We start from the raw sequence: 19,390 nt of genomic DNA on the forward strand, positions 1-19,390 counted from the left end.
AACAATTAAAACGAGAAAAACTAACGGCCTAATTTATGTACAAAAAAATGAACGAAAAACAAATATGTTCCACAGCAACAAACGACAACCACTGAATTACAGGCTCCTGACTTGGGACAGGCACATACAGAATGTGGCGAGGTTAAACTAGTTAGATGGCGTCAAACCCTCCCCTAACCTTGGACAGTGGTGCAACAGCACAACACAAGAACACATTGTACGTGGACGGGTACTTATACATCCTCACAACAAAAAAACACTAAGAACAGATCTGAGAGTACTCGCAGTTACTGACAGCTAGTTCAAAGTCAATAACAACTAATAAAAAAATTAATGCATCTAAGACTACATTATCAATCAGTACACATCCAACCTCCAATGGATTTAGTTTAAAGACGTCATAAACAGTCAGAGAAAAACATGACCTTGTGCAATGCCAAGATACAGGTATCGACAGATTGTAGAGCCATGAATGTGCATATGTATATAAAAATAATATTTAGTTTGCTTTTAATTTACTGATAACAAAATAAATATTAATACCAATAAAACAATATACAAAGATCTAGTTACAGTGTTGAATTGGTAACCTTTTAGAATAAGTTTGAATTGTATTAGTAATAAACATTCAATAGAAATTTTAACCGTAATAATGTAAGCCATGAAGTAAATTTATGCTCAGCTTAAATACAATTTCAAAACTTTCCATCATATGACATTCAAGTTTAATTTAGGTAGTGCAATATCTTTTTTTGACGTCATCACAAACATAGCTATTAATTATTTGTTATTGAACTTCAATATTATGTTATCTTACGCAGAATTCCTATCAATCCCCTTAAAAAAATTGAAACCATTTATCGTATAATAAAGTCAGGTATTAAACCTACGATTTAGACCAACAAATTAGAATGAGATATTTTGTTTCTAACTATAAAAGTCGTCAGTATACGATTGTAAGTTCTTGTTTGTGTTCTATTTTTTATTTATGCTTATATCGGTTTCTATGACCATCGGCATTATTTGGAGTCATCTCGCCGATTAATTAGATGGCATCAAATCTAAAATACACACGAAATGGTGAGGCATAAAAAACCTGTGTTTAACCGCTAATTTTTTTTTTAAAATTTGTATTTTTAATCTCTATAGTATGATAATTCATTTGAAACCAATTCCAGTCTCTCAGCAAAATATACGTGGTTTCATAACCAGGAGAAGATACTGCTTTGAGTAATGTCGAAAGGGATTGTGTATATGCCAAAAAGGCCGCATTGTGTTTCATGTTAATATTAATTGAGTTTGCAACTATTCCAATATATGCATCTTCTATTGGGATAACCTTAATATACGCTACTGCAATTGCTAGCATTCTAACAGTCTTTGTATTTGTCAAGATAGTTCCTCCAATAATATATGGCGGATAGAAATCAAATGGATAGTCCTCAGGTGATACATACGTTTTCCAACTTTTATTTCTGACGGTTTTCGAGCGAATAATCATGTATCCCATCATTACCAATTCTGTTGACCGAATGTTATTCATTGCTACATCATATATATTTACTGGATTAACAAAGCGATCATCATCAACAAAATGAATGAACGTTGATGTTATATTCATTTTTGATAACCAAAGTAGTGCATAAATTGTTTTGTAAACAACATTTTGATACTGATCATACACATTTAACTGAACGATATCTTTATGTTTTGCTGATTCAAGATCAACGAAATATTTAATGTCGTCAAGATATCCAATAATGAAAACAGTTTTTGATCGCAATTGTGTCTTGCCTCCCCATGTCCTACGTATAGCTTCTCGTTGTCCAAAGTTTAAAACGTAGGATTTTACAACAAATAACATTTGCAAAGAATCGCAACTGCAATCCTTACACACATTTTCTGAAGGATTTATCAAGTACATGTCTTTCTTCTTGAAATCGTTCACAGGGTCCTTATTCAAAATGTTTCTGTGATTAATATCGAATACTAATCTTTCGATATTAGGATTCAATGAATTTACGTGATTCGTGGTGTAGAGCAGATAAACACAGCATATCAACAACGTACAAACAATAGATAACTGATATCTGAAACACAAATAGCAAGAATAATTGTTGCTGATATAATTAATATGTACTAGAAAAAATAAAATAACAATTAAAAACCAATTGTTCAGAGAACAATTGAAGGTCTTTCCACATCAATTTTCTAAATAATTGATGAGAAGCTAATTCTGGTTTACTAAAAGCTACTATTGGCGTCCATACATAGGTCTCTTCTTACTGATTCAATAAATATATGGTTTCTATAGACTTTTGCCTGAAATAAGGGAGATAATTGTCAACTTCCGGTTTAGAAAATATCACTTCCGATCTCATATGATAGCTTTATTTACACTGATTCCAAAAAAATATGGTTTATATATACTTTTGCTTGTAAAAAGGGAGAAAATTGGCTACTTCCGGTTTAGAAAATGTCACTTCCGGTCTCATATGATAGCTTTATTTACACTGATTCCAAAAATATATGGTTTTTATATATACCTTTACCTGTAAAAAGGGAGATAATTGGCTACTTCCGGTTTAGAAAATGTCACTTCCGGTCTCATATCATAGCTTTATTTACACTGATTCCAAAAATATATGGTTTATATATACCTATGCCTGTAATAAGGGAGATAATATGCTACTTCCGGTTTATAGAATATCATTTCCGGTCTCAAATGATAGATTAATATATGACCATTAAAAAAATATATGGTTTCTATGTACTTTTGCATGAAATAAGTGCAAAAATGACTTCTTCCGGTTCACTCAAGGTCACTTCCGTTTGACATTTTCAAGGTCATATGTCACCCAACATTTTGCACAATATCTTATGGCTTTATCATGTACCAATATGAAGAAATAATCAATTTACCTTAAAATAAAACATTTCAGGGGTAATTACTCCAATAAGATGTCGCTGGATTGTCTTAGACCAAATGTATCATATCTTCATCACAATTTAACAAACAATTTGCACTAGTTCTTTTATATAAAACATTAAAAATATCGGAGAAAATGCAAAAACAAGCAAAAGACAAAATTCAGAACATGACCTTGACCTTTGACCTTGACCTCATTTTCTAAGTTAGGACCTAGGGGTCTCAAATAAAAACATTCCAGGGTTATACGGTTAACAGTTGATTAGTTGAAAACACATACCGACAAATTTATTGTGTAAAGGTAGATAACTCCTATAAAATTTCTTCGAATCGCTTCGATCCAAATTAGCCAAAAATTCCTGAGAATGTAACGAGCAATTTGTAAAAAGAATTTTGTCGATATCTTTTTTTGCTACGAAGGAGATGCACACAGATTATAAACAGTGAATAGGGAGATAACTCTTGCAAAGAAAACGGTTCGGCTTAGCAGGGTGAAATTTAAAAGCGCATACACTGTACGATACAATGTAAGAAATATCTAAGCGACATATTGCGAAACAAACATTTATCGCAAGAACAAAATTTGGCGGAAGAAAAAAAAAAATAATAATAATAATAATTAAAAACCAATTGTTCAGAGAACAATTGAAGGTCTTTCCACATCAATTTTCAAAGTTATTGAAAACAAGCTAGTTCCTGTTTACTTACAGTTAAAATTTGCATCCAATCATAAGTTTCCTCATTCTGATACGATAATCTAGTGGCTTTTATTTACTTTTGAGTGAAATAAGGAAGATAATTAATTACTTCCGGTGAAGTAAATGTCACTTCCGGTCTCATATGATAGCTTCTTTCGAACTGATTCCAAAAATATATAGTTTCTATATACTTTAGTCTGTAAAACAGGAGATAATTGGCCACTTCTGGTTGATCGTAAGTCACTCGTGGTCATTAGTGAGAAGTTTATGTATCTATATTATAAAAAATATGGATTCTGAGTACTTTTCCATGAAAAAAGTGCAAAAATGGCTACTTCCGGTTTTCTCAAGGTCACTTCCGGTTGTCATTTTTCAAGGTCATATGTCACCCAACCTTTTGTAAAAGGTCATATGGCTTTGTAATGAAACAAGTAGAAGTAATAATCAATTAACCTTATAATTAAACATTTCAGGGACAGTAACTCCTATAAGATGACATTGGATTGTTTCAGACCAAATGTAACATATCTTCATTACAATAAAGCAAACATTTTGCACTTGTTCTTTTATATATACCTTTAAAAGTGTTTGAGAAAATGCAAAAATAAGCAAAAGTCAAAATTTAGAACTTGACCTTTGACCTTGACCTCATTTTCTAAGTTAGGACCTAGGGACCTCAAATAAAAATGTTCCAGGGTTATATGGTTAAAGGTTTATAAGTTAAAAAATCATACCGACAAATTTATTTTGTAAAGGTAGAATCGCTTCGATCCAAATTAGACAAAAATTCCTGAGGATGTAACGAACAATTTAGAAAAATAATTTTGTCGATATCTTTTTTTGTTACGAAGGAGATGCACACACTTGATAAACAGTGAATAGGGAGATAACTCTTACATTGAAAAGTGTTCGTCTTAGCAGGGTGAAATTTAAAAGCGCATAAACTGTACGATACAATATGAGAAATATCTAAGCGACATATTGCGAAACAAAAATTTCAAAAGTTGGCGGAAAAAAAAAAAAAAAAAATAATAATAATAATCAGAACAAATACAATAGGTCTTTCCACAGAAAAGTGGAAAGACCTAATAATAATCAGAACAAATACAATAGGTCTTTCCACAGAAAAGTGGAAAGACCTAATAATAATAATAATCAGAACAAATACAATAGGTCTTTCCACAGAAAAGTGGAAAGACCTAATAATAATCAGAACAAATACAATAGGTTATTCACACTGATTCCAAAAATATATAGTTTGTATATACTTATGCCTGTAATAAGGGAGATAATATGCTACTTCCGGTTTATGAAATGTCACTTCCGGTCTCAAATGATAGATTAATGTATGACCATTTAAATATATATGGTTTCTATGTACTTTTACATGAAATAAGTGCAAAAATGACTGCTTCCGGTTCACTCAAGGTCACTTCCGGTTTACTTTTTTCAAGGTCATATGTCAACCAACAGTTTGCAAAAGACCCTATGGCTTTATCATGTACCAAGTTGGAGTAATATTCAATTAACCTTAAATTGAATCATTTCAGGGACAATAACTCCTGTAAGATATCATTGGATTGTTTCAGACCAAATGTATCATATCTTAATCACAATTAAGCAAACATTTTGCACTAGTTCTTTAATTTGTAATTTTAAAAGTGACAGAGGAGATCAAATAACAAGGAAAAGTCAAAATTTAGAATATGACCTTGACCTTTGACCTTGGCCTCAATTTCATTCAAATGAACCAAGGATCTCAAATCAATATACCTTAGGTCTCTATCACTTACCATTCATGCTATACATTTATATATCCCTTATGTCAAATACAGAAGGGGAAATAACTCTCATATGGAGTTTACGTATCGCTTCGGTCAAAATTGGACAAAACATCCTGAGGATATAACGAGCAATTTGGTAAAATAAATTTGTCGCTTTCTTTTACGGTTACGGAGGAGATGCATTAACAAGGAAAACAGTGTTCGGGGAGATAACTCCTACAAAGAAAATTGTTCGGCTTAGAATGGGTGAAAATAAAAAGCGCATAAACTGTATGATATTATATAAGAAATATCTAAGCGACATCTTGCGAAACAAAAATTTTACGTGAGAACAAATTAGGCGGAAGAAAAAAATAATAATTAAAAACCAATTCTTCAGAGAACAATTGAAGGTCTTTCCACCCATAAAGATCAATTTTGATATAGAACTATTAAAATTCAGTTTGATATACCATATTCAGCGTCAAATGATAGCTTATTGTACACCGATTCCAAAAATATATGGTTTCTATACATTTATTTCTAAATAAGGGAGATAAATTGTTACTTCCGGTTTGAAATATGTCACTTCCGGTTGTATTTTATAGTTTACTTGATACTGATTCCAAAAATATATAGTTCAATATACTTTAACATTAAATAAGTTCAAAAAATAGCTACTTCCGGTTAACACAGGTCACTTCCGGTTGGCTTTTCCATGGTCAAGTGGCTAGCAACGTAATGCAAAAAGTCCCATGGCTTTATCATGTATACATATGAGGTAAAAGCAAAGGTCAAAATCTAGAACGTCAATTTTACCTATGACCTTGAGCTCAATTTCAAGGTCATAAACCAAGGGCTTCAAATCAAAAGACAATAGGTCTAAATTATATATGGTTAATGAGTTATATCACAATATGTCTAATTTTTAATATAAGAGGGGAGAAAACTCCAATTTAATGTTAGCCTACCCTTTCATCCAAAATTTATGTGTTACGACATGTCGCAACTTACAATTTAGTAATGTTGTCGATATCTTATACGGTTTTTGAAAAGAATTGAAAATAAGCCAAAATCAAAATTTAAAATATGACCTTGACCTCTGACTTTGACCTAATTATCTTATTTTTGGATCAAGGACCTCAAATCAAAAGATCCTAGGTCTCTATCACTTATGGTTTACAAGATAGAAATGTATATCACTTATATCAAATGCATAAGGGGAAATAACTCTCATATGGAGTGTTCATATCGCTTCGGTCAAAATAGGACAAACCATGCGAAGGATATAACGAGCAATTTTATAAAATAAATTTGTCGCTTTCTTTTACGGTTATGGAGGAGATGCAGTCACAAGGAAAACAGCGTTCAGGGAGATAACTCCTACAAAGAAAATTGTTCTGCTTAGAATGGGTGAAAATAAAAAGCGCATAAACTGTATGATACTATATAAGAAATATCTAAGCGACATCTTGCGAAACAAAAATTTTCTTTCTTTTCTTTTACGGTTACGGAGGAGATGCATGCACAAGGAAAGCAGTGTTCTGGGAGATAACTCCTACAATGAAAAGTATTCGGTTAAGCAGGGTCAATTTCAAAGGCGCATAAACTGTTTGATATCATATACGAAACATCTAAGCGACATCTTGCGAAACAAAAATTTATCGCAAATTTGGCGGAAGAAAAAAAAAAATAATCAGAAGAAAACCAATAGGTCTTTCCACAGAAAAGAGGAAAGACCTAATAATAATAATAATCAGAACAAATACAATAGGTCTTTCCACAGAAAAGTGGAAAGACCTAATAATAATAATAATCAGAACAAATACAATAGGTCTTTCCACAGAAAAGTGGAAAGACCTAAAAATACCGAACTCCAAAGAAAATTCAAAACGGAAAGTCCTTTAACAAAAGGCAAAATCAAAAGCTCAAACACATCAAACGAATGGAAAACCACTGTCATATTCCTGACTTGGTTCAGGCATTTCCTTATGTAGAAAACGGTGGATTAAACTTGGTTTGATAGCTAGCTAAACTTCTCACTTTTATGACAGTCGCATAAAATTCCATTATATTGACAACAATGTGTGAGCAAACCAAACAGAAATAATAGGTAAAAATGTTGAAAATTAGGGTACAGCTGTCAACATTGTGTTTTTATCTTAATTACTATAAAAACAAACAACTATGTCAACAAAGAAACACAAAATGGCATGTAGAGACTCTATAGACAAAGAACAAATGCAAAAATGAAAGACAAGAATACAAAAAATGACCATAGCACAATTAGACAATGGCGGGATGTATAAATACCGAGCCACGCTAAAAGGATATTACAAAAAATGGACTAAACAGTAAAAATTCAAAATCTACAAAGACAAATAAAAGATCAAGTACACCTTTTGATCAACATTACATTGATGACACATTAATTGAGTTCCAAATTTAAAAAAAAACACTTTCTAGGTTAAGTATGTGTATGTCTAATACTATACGACTGTATTATAAACCATGCGAACGCTTCTTATATGTATTCTTCCATTCTCAATTTTACGTTTTCTCACTAAATAATTCAAAATTTTGTTGAACTCATCTTTCCAATCGAACTTGAGATAAAGGATACAACAGATACTTTTAAGTCTACCTCATATCTTGACTTTCATCTAGAAATTGACAATGATGGTCGGTTGAAAACAAAACTTTACGACAAAAGAGATGATTTCAGCTTCCAAATTGTGAACTTTCAATTTCTATGTAGCAGCATTCCACCAGCGGCTGCATATGGATTATATATCTCCCAGTTGATACGATATTCCAGGGCTTGTATTTCCTATCATGATTTCTTTGATAGAGGGTTGCTGCTCACAAGGAAGCTATTAAACCATGATTTCCAAGTGGTTTTACGGATGCCATTATGAGTTGGTTGATGGTTATGGAATATCCGTTTCACAGATGATAGCGGATATGTTCCAAATACCTTAACAACAATCCCGTCCCCTTTTCCCCGAATATGACCTACCGTATTAGACTTATTACCGGGTTTGTACTAACATGAGCAACACGACGGGTACCACATGTGGAGCAGAACCTGCTTACCCTTCCGGAGCACCTGAGATCACCCAGTTGTTAGTGGGGTTCGTGTTGCTCAGTCTTTCGTTTTCTATATTGTGTTTTATGTAATATTGTTTGTCTGTTGGTCTTTTTCTTTTTATAGCCATGGCGTTGTCAGTTTATTTTAGACTTTGAGTTTGAATGCCCATTTGGTATCTTTCGCCTCTTTTTGTCAAGATGTCTGATGAGTCTTTTGTAGGCGAAACGTGCGTTTGGCGTACACAAACATAAACCTCTTATCTTTCATGTATTTTTTTACGGTGCAATTCTGTTGAATCACTGTTAAAGGTCAAGGTTAAATATTATTATATTTTTCATGAATGTATTTTCTGACTCTCAAATGAACAGTACCAATGATACTGCTTCAGATGCGCATTTCGACAATTATATTTCTTTCAGGGATTCCCTAGGATAAAATATTATTATATTATCTTATGCAACGTTGAAAAGCTGATTAAATAATAGAATCAAATATTAATCAAACGTTAACCAAGAGTTTGGTAAAGCAGTATTGCTTGTTTAAAACCTGCGAACAGTATACATATACTTGTGAACTCGTTATAAGTGGCAGCATAACGTAAATTACAGTGGAATAATTCGGGGTGGGGCAGGAGTTATATCATAAAGAAGTTTGATTGCTTTTATCTAAATTGATAGGACGAAGAGTGTCCTAATGACGACTTTCTTCTTTCAACTCAACCAGTTTCATCGGCGATGTAAATCTAAATTTTACTTTGTGGCTTGATAAAACACTACCAACTTATTGGAAAAATAAATATTGCTCCCTTTTCATTTTAAAATTTCCAATTCGACCTCTGACACAATTTGCTTACTTTGTCATTTAAAATGAAATTGAAAATTCGGGACATTTTAATTAGTTTTTAACGTTTTTATTTGAACATCGGGACACTTCTGTCGCCTTAATTTAAGTCAAAATAAGCATAATTGCGATGACAAAAGGCCAAATTGCATTGGGTTTAAGATCCACAATTGCGCATGAAGATTCGTAAAAGATATTTTTATTGTTACAATGAACCTATTTATCCTAGATATATCGTTTGTGGAACCCTGCTTTTGGTCTTCCTATGTCTAAATGTAATTGAAATACAAACGATTAGTCAACTTTAACAAACTTATCCATGTTTAAATGTCACCGTCACCATAATTTTTTTCAATACATAAGTTTGATACGAAATACATTTTTGATAACATTATTCAGGGTAATATTTCTAAATACGTTAATTTAATTCAATGTCCTCTTCAACATCTGATGCTTTATTTCATATACTTTTCAGTGTATTCCATATCATCTAACAGAATTAATAATTACTATTTAATGTACACTCAAGGAACGTGTGTGTTGGCCATTTGGCTAAATAAAACAAACCTATAATTCCGTAATATGAACACACTTCATCGATTCAAAACAAGCCTATACCAGTCAGACATATTATTCCATATTTGTAACATAGGACATGGATCATTGTCGTAATTTGGACTGATTGATGAATGATGAATGACTGATGACGGATATTCATAAAATGGACGCGCCAGTTGGAAAAAAGTACAAGTATATTAAATTAGTACTAGAAGGTGAACCCACTCACAATCATGTATGGAGGAATCTTATGAATAAAGCATGAAACAACGCCATCAAAATCATTCCGACAGGAAGGCTAGGTTGTTGAAAAAAATATCTAAACGTCAAACCTTTTCTTAATTTCAGTTTAAATTAATTTTCCAGTGTGATTTATTTGAATGATTTAAACGGCCAGCGGTAGTGTTTATAACAAACCTTTGAAAGATTGTACCACAGGGATATGCTATGCATAAAGATATGTGCGTATATCTCAATGTGACAGCAACCCAACCGAGAAGGCACCTTTTTAGTAAGCTCCTTAAGTCACTTATTCTAGACATATTCTATATTGCATCTTATTTATTTGTGTTGATTATGCTTTTAGTCTCTCCTGAAATCCCCAAATAAAATCTTTTAAGACATGATGTTATTACACCCTTTCTTCCTTTCTTCTCAAACATAGAAATGCACAATTAGAAACATCGCGTAGATCTTTTATAAAGTAGGGAGATGTACAAGTGGTATGATCGCCAATGATAAAACTATCCAACAACGAATCCAAAAAACAAGAATTTAAGCAATTATAGGTCACCGTACAATCTTCAAAAATAAGGAAAATCCATCCAAACCGTATAGTTCGCTGTAAATGGTCCCGTTATGACAAAATTTGAGTTTATCTTTACGATAAAACTAACAGCTTGATTTATGACAAATTAATAAACGAAAAACAGATATTACATACAGCAACCAACTTCAACCACTGAATGACAGGTTCCTGGCAGGGGACAGGCACATACAGAATGTGTCGGGGTTATTGGACAATGGTGTAAAAACACAACGTAAGAAAAGATTGTAAAAATCAATTGGAAAGTGCTTATCTCGTAATTCCTTAATATGAACACACTTCATCGATTCCAAACAAGCCTATACCAGTCAGACATATTACTCCATATTTGTAAAATAGGACATGGATCATTGACGTAATTTAGACTGATTGACGAATGATGATTGACTGATGACGGATATTTATAAAATGGACGCGCCAGTTGGAAAAAAGTACACTTATATTAAATAAGTACTAGAAGGTGAACCCACTAACAATCATGTATGGAGGAATCTTATGAATAAAGCATGAAACAACGCCATCAAAATCATTCCGACAGGAAGGCTGTGTTGTTGAAAAAAATATCTAAACGTCATACCTTTTCTTAATTTCAGTTTAAATTCATTTACCAGTATGATTAATTTGAATGATTTAAACGGCCAACGGTAGTGTTTATAACAAACCTTTGATAGAGTGTACCACAGGAATATGCTATGCATAAAGAGATGTGCACATATCTCAATGTGACAGCAACCCAACCGAGAAGGCACCTTTTTTTGTAAGCTCCTTAAGTCACTTATTCTAAATATATTCTATATTGCATCTTATTTATTTGTGTTGATTATGCTTTTAGTCTCTCCTGAAATCCCCAAATAAAATCTTTTAAGACATGATAGTATTACACCCTTTCTTCCTTTCTTCTCAAACATAGAAATGCACAATTAAAAATATCGCGTAGATCTTTTATAAAGTAGGGAGATGTACAAGTGGTATGATCGCCAATGATAAAACTACCCAACAACGAATCCAAAAAACAAGAATTTAAGCAATTATAGGTCACCGTACAATCTTCAAATATAAGACAAATCCATCCATACAGTATAGTCCGCTGTAAATGGTCCCGTTATGACAAATTGTGAGTTTATTTTTACGATAAAACTAACAGCTTGATTTATGACAAATTAATAAACGAAAAACAGATATTACATACAGCAACCAACTGCAACCACTGAATGACAGGTTCCTGGCAGGGGACAGGCACATACATAATGTGTCGGGGTTATTGGACAATGGTGTAAAAACATAACATAAGAAAAGATTGTAAAAATCAGTTGGAAATTACTTATCTCGTGGTTGCTTTAAGAACAAAACTCATTTGTTTAAATAGCATCACATTCGATGGTCAACTTAACTACTGATGTATTTGATTAAAATACTTTTCCTGTTTGGGAGAGGATTTTACAGTTGGATTTGTAAAAAAATTGAAAATGGTAGATGTACAAAGTAAGCCCAACCTCTTTAAAAATATGTTTAAATGAACTTAAATTCAATTTGAACAACCTGATAGTTTCAACACTGGTTTTCCTTTTGTTTTAGCAGAAATTTGTAGATATAAAATTTATATGGCAAAACTTGTGGTACTTTTCACATTTTCATAGCGGCCATATCACGAGGACGGCCATTACAATAGGATTATACCTGCCCTATAAACAAAATGCAAAAATGCCAATTCCTAAGTCACATTAACAATTTTGTTCGCATAAAGGTGAAATGTACATGATTTTAGCCTTCAGTTCGTGTACAAATGAACATTGTCTACTTTGAAAACATTCTGCCTTTTCAGTTTAAAAATCGGAAGCGTTGCAGTAGTATACTTGCTATATAAGATAATGAATACTCGTAAAGAAGCAAGATTCAAAATAGAAATCAAGATCTAAGAAGACTTTGTTCATGATTAGTTTGCATTTAGGGAAACACCTTGTAGGTTGTTTTTATTAGGTTAAAACATTTAACTCACCTGCTTTCTTAAGTTTTCGACCAAATTCTTTATAAACATGATGATTTCAACTCTCCCATTTCGCAAATAGTCAAATTGTAAGCATTTTTCTTTGGAATTACACAATATATTTGTAAATATCCGTCAAAGGAAGTTTTTAAAGACACGTTAGTTTTAGACCTAAGACGGAAAAAGACTAAATTATCCGCAATTGTTACATAATTTATACTTTCAATCTACATCTAAGGGAGGTAATTTAATTAACGGGCTATAGTCACATGGTGCAAATCATATGAATAATGTACCTAGGATTTTGCCATATGTCAAATAGATGTTATTTTTTGTTTTATTTCATTCCTTTGTTATTTAGCAATTGAGGACATTTGATTCAAATATAGTTCTGTGCTTGAAAGAAAGACGAATTAATTATTTTTAATCGGAAAGTGAAATTTTCAGCCTTTTGCTATGTTGCGATGCAATCGCATTTTCCTAATTGTATATTAAAAAAATAAACTGATGTTTTTTGCCAATAAACCATCCTTTTCTTCAAAAACAATTCATTTGGAATACAACTCCGATTGTTTATATAACTTGTGTATAATGCTCAAGATTAATAACGCTTGTTTTCTAACGTAGTTGATAGGAAGCATTTTTTTTTTTATGATTCAGATAAAAGTTAATCGCCATTATATTATACATAGGTCAATTAGTACTGATAAAATATATTTGCTATCGAAATTTTTCATTGGTTTTTTTAGGTTATTATCAAATTCACAAGGTCACTGTTGACCAAAGAGATCAATAATGTACCTTGAAATTTTAATTAAAAAATGAGATGTGATGTCAGAATGTTCCATTCCTTGGTTAATATATCGTAACTTTTATAATCAGGGCTTGATATTTTATCAAGAAGTTTGTATCCAGGAACAAAGACTGGCAAAAACCCATCATTATGTTCCAATGAAATATTAAGCATGTTTGCCAGTATTCCAATGTATGCATCTTCAATTCTAATAACTTTCGAATAGTTAATACCGTCTTTTAGTGCTTTTATAACCACCATATTTGTAATTGCTGTTCCTCCTATTAAATATGGAGGCCAAAAATCGAACTCATATTCATTTACAGAAATATACCATTTTGAAGACCTTTTCCGGTACGGTCTTGCATGAGAAACTTTAAATCCTATCATTTTCATTTCGAATACGGGTAAACGTTTGAAAGCTAAGTTCAACAGGTTTTGTGTATTAAGCAGCCGATCATCATCAACAAAATGAACGAATTTTGTCTGGATGTTCATATCACATAACCAGGCAATCGTGAAAACTGTTTTATACACAAGATTATCGTATATATCTAGCATATCGAATTGTAGAATATCATCGTACATTTTAGACTCCAAATCTATAAATAACTGAAATGATTCACTATATCCAATGATAAATATTGTAACCATACGCAAAGTTGTTTCAATTCCCCATGTATCACGGATTGCCATTCTCTGACTAATATTTTCAACAGAAGATTTGACCAGGTATATAATATCAACAGTAGGACACACGGTCGATTTACTTTTACATTGAAGTGGATTTTTAAGAAGCCTATAAGAAGAAGTTAGATTATTTAATGGCGGCACCGAAGATTGACCTGCCAATCGTATTTCATTTATACTGTGCTTTAAGTTTCTGTGATTATAATTCAGTTGAACGTATTCTTTTTCCTTCTGTCTGTTTATGAGATATCGAACTAAGAATGAGACACAAATAAAGGAACATATATGCCTGAAAAAAGAATTCATGAATATATTTTGATTACTGTTTAAAAGGATATCAAACTGAAAAAATATCTAAAAGTAAAGAATTAATGTCCACACATACCTCGCATACAAAAAGAGAGGCGAAAGATACTAAAAAGACATTCAAACTAATTAGTCGAAAATAAACTGACAACGCCATGGCTAAAAAAAGGAAAAAGACAAACAGACAACAGTACACAACATAGAAAATTAAAGACTGAGCAACACAAACACCACCAAAACCAGGTGATACCAGGTGCTCCGAAAGGATCCACATGTGGCACCCGTCGTGTTGCTCATGTAAGTACAAACCCGGTGATAAAATCTTATTCAGTAGGTCACATGCGGGGGAAAGAGGACGGGATTGTAGTGACGACAATTGGAACATAAATGTCGTCATCTGTGAGACAGATATTCATAACTGTCCCCTGAGAATTGAACATCATGAAATAAAACACAAGGGTCACTTAAAGCATAACTCTATAACTATAACCATTTGGGCGTGCACATATTCGTTTTGTGTGTTTAAATTCATACGCTCGTTAATTGTTTTTACACTTTAATAAGCAAGTGAAACTCATAAACTGCTTAAATTACGTAATAGAAAGTTCGGATTAATGGAAAGAACATCATCAATATATCTGAATGTGAAGTTAAATGATCTGGATTCTGTGATCTTCTTGTTTTTGACAGGTGTCTGAAGGAACTCCGACTCATATGAAAATAAGAAGAGTTTGACAAGGAGTGGTGCACAGTTCGTTCCATATGAATGCCGACAATTTGTTGAAAAGTCTATCTCCGAATTCAAAAACAATATGTTGTAAATAAGAAACTCTAGCACTATTAACAAAATAGACGCTCATACGAGAGTGTCTGTATAGATATTTTTAGTATTCAATTGGCCGCTGTTTGCAAGTAAGGTACGTAATTCGGACAAAAACATATGAACACAGACTGGCAAGAACTTGGAAATTGAAGCTGAAGCCTTAATAAGTTCTAAACTGTCCACCTTCTTACAAAATATAATAATTCAAAATTCGAATACTTCCAAATCAATCGCTTTTATTTAGAAACATATTGTTGCTGTTGTAAAGATGCATGGTTCAGCGTCTGTGGTATCGTTTAGAGTACATTGTATCGTTTAGAGTATACTGTATCGTTGAGAGTACTTCGTATCTTTCAGAGTACATAATATCGTTTGGTGTAGGTATTATTATTTAACTATGTAGCATTTACCGTAATAACTATATCGTATCATTATTGTGTATATGACAATTAGATATGGATAGTATGGCACTTTTTAATATTGTTTTTTGTTTGATGAATTCAGCAAATTATCTTTCTTAATTGTTCAATTTAGAAATAACATTATGAAGGTTAACCAAGCACCAATATTTTGAAATAAGATAAATAGATGGAAAAAAATTCATAAGCAATGTATCTGCACAAATAAAATATAAGTTACTGTAAAATCAGAAATGTTTGCGATGTTTCCTTTAATTACGAAAACCTCGACGGGACAAGTTTCAAAAAATAAAAACATAATTTTTCTGAAATCGTAATAATTAAACTTGCCTTTTTGTGCATTTTTCAATAATCTGTATAATAAATGCACGCAAAAACGAAGAGAAACGTCAGTAAATTAGACGCTCAAAGAAAAGCGTCTGTATAGAATGGTTTTATTTTCAGATTTCATGAGACCATCATATGCCATTGAGGGCAGTAGTTCTGTCAATAACGTGTCAACACAGGCTAGCAAGAACTGATTTATTAATACTGAAGACTTCACAATATTGTTGAACAGTTGTTTGTTGCAACTGACCACGCTTATGATAATAATAATTATTAAAAAGGTCTACAACATCAAAAACAAAACCTTTTATTTAGAGACATAGGGTTGCGTTTGTAAAAATATAATTATCCACACAGTTACACAGTCAACACGTTCTTCTTGACAAAACAAACAGAAGTAATCCAAAAAATAAAATAAATCTGCAAAAGCAAATCTAAAAGAAACGAACATCTCAAGTTTTGGTAGTGAAACTATCAATGGATTCCATTAAAGGAGCATTAGCTGTCAAATTCATGATCACCAATTCAACTTAATTTATAACATACCGTTACACTATTGTTTCAGATAAGGGTGAAGGTTTGGTACCATTAAAACGTTTAAACCCACTGCAATTGTTTGCACCTGTCCTAAGTCAGGAATCTGATGTTCAGTAGTTGTCGTTTGTTGATGTGGTTCATAAGTGTTTCTCGTTTCTCGTTTTTTATATAGATTAGACCGTTGGTTTTCCCCTTTGAATGGTTTTACACTAGTAATTTTTGGGGTCCTTTATAGCTTGCTGTTCGGTGTGAGCCAAGGCTCCGTATTGAAGTCCGTATTTTGAACTATAATGGTTTACTTTTATAAATTTGACTTGGATGGAGAGTTGTCTCATTGGCACTCATACCACATCTTCTTATATCTATATAAGACGTATATTCAAATTACAAAAAGTCCAAAACATAACAGAAACAATTTACAATGCATGAACTTTTTATAATGTATAAGCATTACGTGCGTATTTTAGACCTAGTCAACTAATTGGTTTTTCCTGGTAGCTACTTTTTTTTAACTTTTAAATGTTGACATTCCTACCTTTTTCATAACTGAACACGGTTAACACATGCGTAACCCGGGGTATAATTAAAGGTTGCATGACATCGGATTCATATCAGTTGAACTGTGGACTTGCAAGGCAATAATACGATGTATTTGAGCTTATTTTGACAAAAGTGTACAAAATTGACAGCTATTTGCGAATTTTTTTCAATTTTGCGCCTTTATTAATGGACTATTATTTAATATAGTTCCGTAAAATTTCAGATCCGCCAGAATTATGAGAGGAAAATGTGTCATTTGATTTACAATGTTTTCTGATGAAATCCGATTCTGCCAAAATGAAGTATCGTAGATAATTATCTTATTACAACAAAATAAAACAAGTTAGAAATATATTGCGAGAAATGAGCATTTGCAAAAGTATTTTAACAAGGTATAATCAAAAGAAGAACTAAGGTACATTTTTCCTATTGTAATAAAAAAAATACTTTAACAATGGACATTCAAACTCGCAAGTCGAAAACATACTGACAACACCATGGCTAAAAAGAAAAAGACAAACAAACAACAGTACACAAAAACCAAATATTGAGCAACACGACCCCACCAAAATTGGGTGTGATCTCATGTGCTCCGGAAGGGTAAGTAGATCCTGCTGCACATGTGGCACCCGTCGTGTTGCTCATGTTAGTACAAACCCGGTGATATGTCTTATTCGGTAGGCCACATTCGGGGAAAAGTGGACGGGATGTAGTTACGACAATCAGAACATATCCGTTGTCATTTGTGAAACGGATATTTCATAACGGTCGACCAACTCGTGCTGGCGTCCGTGAAATTTACGAAGGGGACGATTTTAACTTCACCACTTGAAACTCTTGGTTTAATAGCTTCCTTGAGAGCAGCAACCTTCTATCAGGGTAATCATGGTAGGAAATACAAGCCCTGGAATAGCGTATTAACTGGGATATATATACTCCGTATGCACGTGCTGCTGGAATGTTGCTACATAGAAATGGGAAGTTCACAATTGGGATGCTGAAATCATCTCTTTTGTCGTACCTACCATCATTGTCAATTTCTAGATGTAAGTCAAGCTATAAGGCCGACCTAATTGTATCTGTTGTATCCTTGATATCAAGTTCGAATTATTTAGTGAGAGAACATTATCTATATAGCAGAAAGTGAGGTTAAAGGATATTGCTAACTTCTTTTCTTTCTTGCTAAAAAGTTTCTGTATGAAGTCAACCTTAAATGAATAAAGGAACAAGTCGGTAAGAAGAGGAGCACTGTTGGTTCCCATGGGAATGTCGATTGTTTGGTGAAAAGCACGTACATTTAAGATACGTTTTAATGTACGTCCTTAGCCAGTTCATAAAGGAAAAAAAGGCTGACGAAACACTTTCAAATATATTGACGTCCTATGAATCTTATCATTTTTCTTTAGGAAAAATTAATTGATAGGTGAAAGCAATCTAACTCTGACTTATGCGAGAAATAAAAGTTGTATATAGATTTTGGAAAGAAAGTTAAAAGCCCCACATTAGAAAAAAAATCCCCAACATCTTGAAAGTATAGATAATTGTACCATGTTTCGATGTTAGTTTATAAACGAATTTAAGTAAAAACTACTTCATCTTATAGTTCCCTGTTGTTAGCTTTTTACATTTTTATTTTTAAACTTATCACTACTATTTACATAAGCATATTCAAGGTTAAAGATTAAAATTGCAATATTTCCTAATTTATCATTTATATGGCAAAACAAATATCAACGCGAAATTCATATTTATATTTCAACTTGAAATTTAAGATCACCACGTTGATATTTATATAGATTTTTTGTCTGGGAAAACATAATTTATTTATTATATTTAGTTATGATTGACCTTGCGCTTACGTTCACCAACTACGAGTACTCATTGATTTCTAGTTTATGTCTTTTGTCTTTTTGTTAGTTGTTTTTGTTTGTGTCCTTCGTATCGATATTATTTCTACAGTTTGTTCATGTTGTACTAATGTTCAAGGTTCTAAGTAGGGTTGAGCTCGCAAACATGTTAACCTTGAAAATAGTTGTCATACCCCATCTTACTTTTTATATTTAAACGATTTTAAATTTAGTACTTACTTTTTATAACGTAAGATGATTTTTGGCAACATACTATATTATAAATGTATACTGTTCAACAATAAAAGATACATATACCGGTGTAAGGTAGAACAATGTTTTCCACAATACATTCAGGCAAAATAATTATTGTTTTCTGCATGAGAGATTTTTTATTCAAATTAAGTAAAAAAACTATA

General features: G+C 32.4%; 1 protein-coding gene across 2 annotated transcripts; it reads right to left on the reverse strand.

The window, feature by feature from the left end:
* Positions 1-355: 355 nt before the first annotated feature.
* Positions 356-19,311, reverse strand: LOC127727171 (beta-1,3-galactosyltransferase brn-like). 2 transcript variants are annotated; one of them, XM_052234618.1, is made up of 2 exons: positions 19,212-19,311; positions 356-2,090 (listed from the first exon to the last, which is right to left on the reverse strand). In XM_052234618.1, exons 1-2 carry the CDS (start codon positions 19,241-19,243, stop codon positions 1,103-1,105), a joined length of 1,020 nt encoding a protein of 339 aa, XP_052090578.1. In that variant the 5' UTR covers positions 19,244-19,311; the 3' UTR covers positions 356-1,102. The 2 variants fall into 2 exon arrangements, with proteins under 2 accessions (XP_052090578.1, XP_052090579.1); XM_052234619.1 differs by lacking the exon at positions 356-2,090 and adding an exon at positions 11,734-14,461.
* Between the last annotated feature and the right edge of the window lie 79 nt (positions 19,312-19,390).

This window comes from Mytilus californianus, unplaced genomic scaffold (genome assembly GCF_021869535.1).
Source record: "Mytilus californianus isolate M0D057914Y unplaced genomic scaffold, xbMytCali1.0.p SCAF_19, whole genome shotgun sequence".
Lineage (NCBI taxonomy): Eukaryota > Metazoa > Mollusca > Bivalvia > Mytilida > Mytilidae > Mytilus > Mytilus californianus.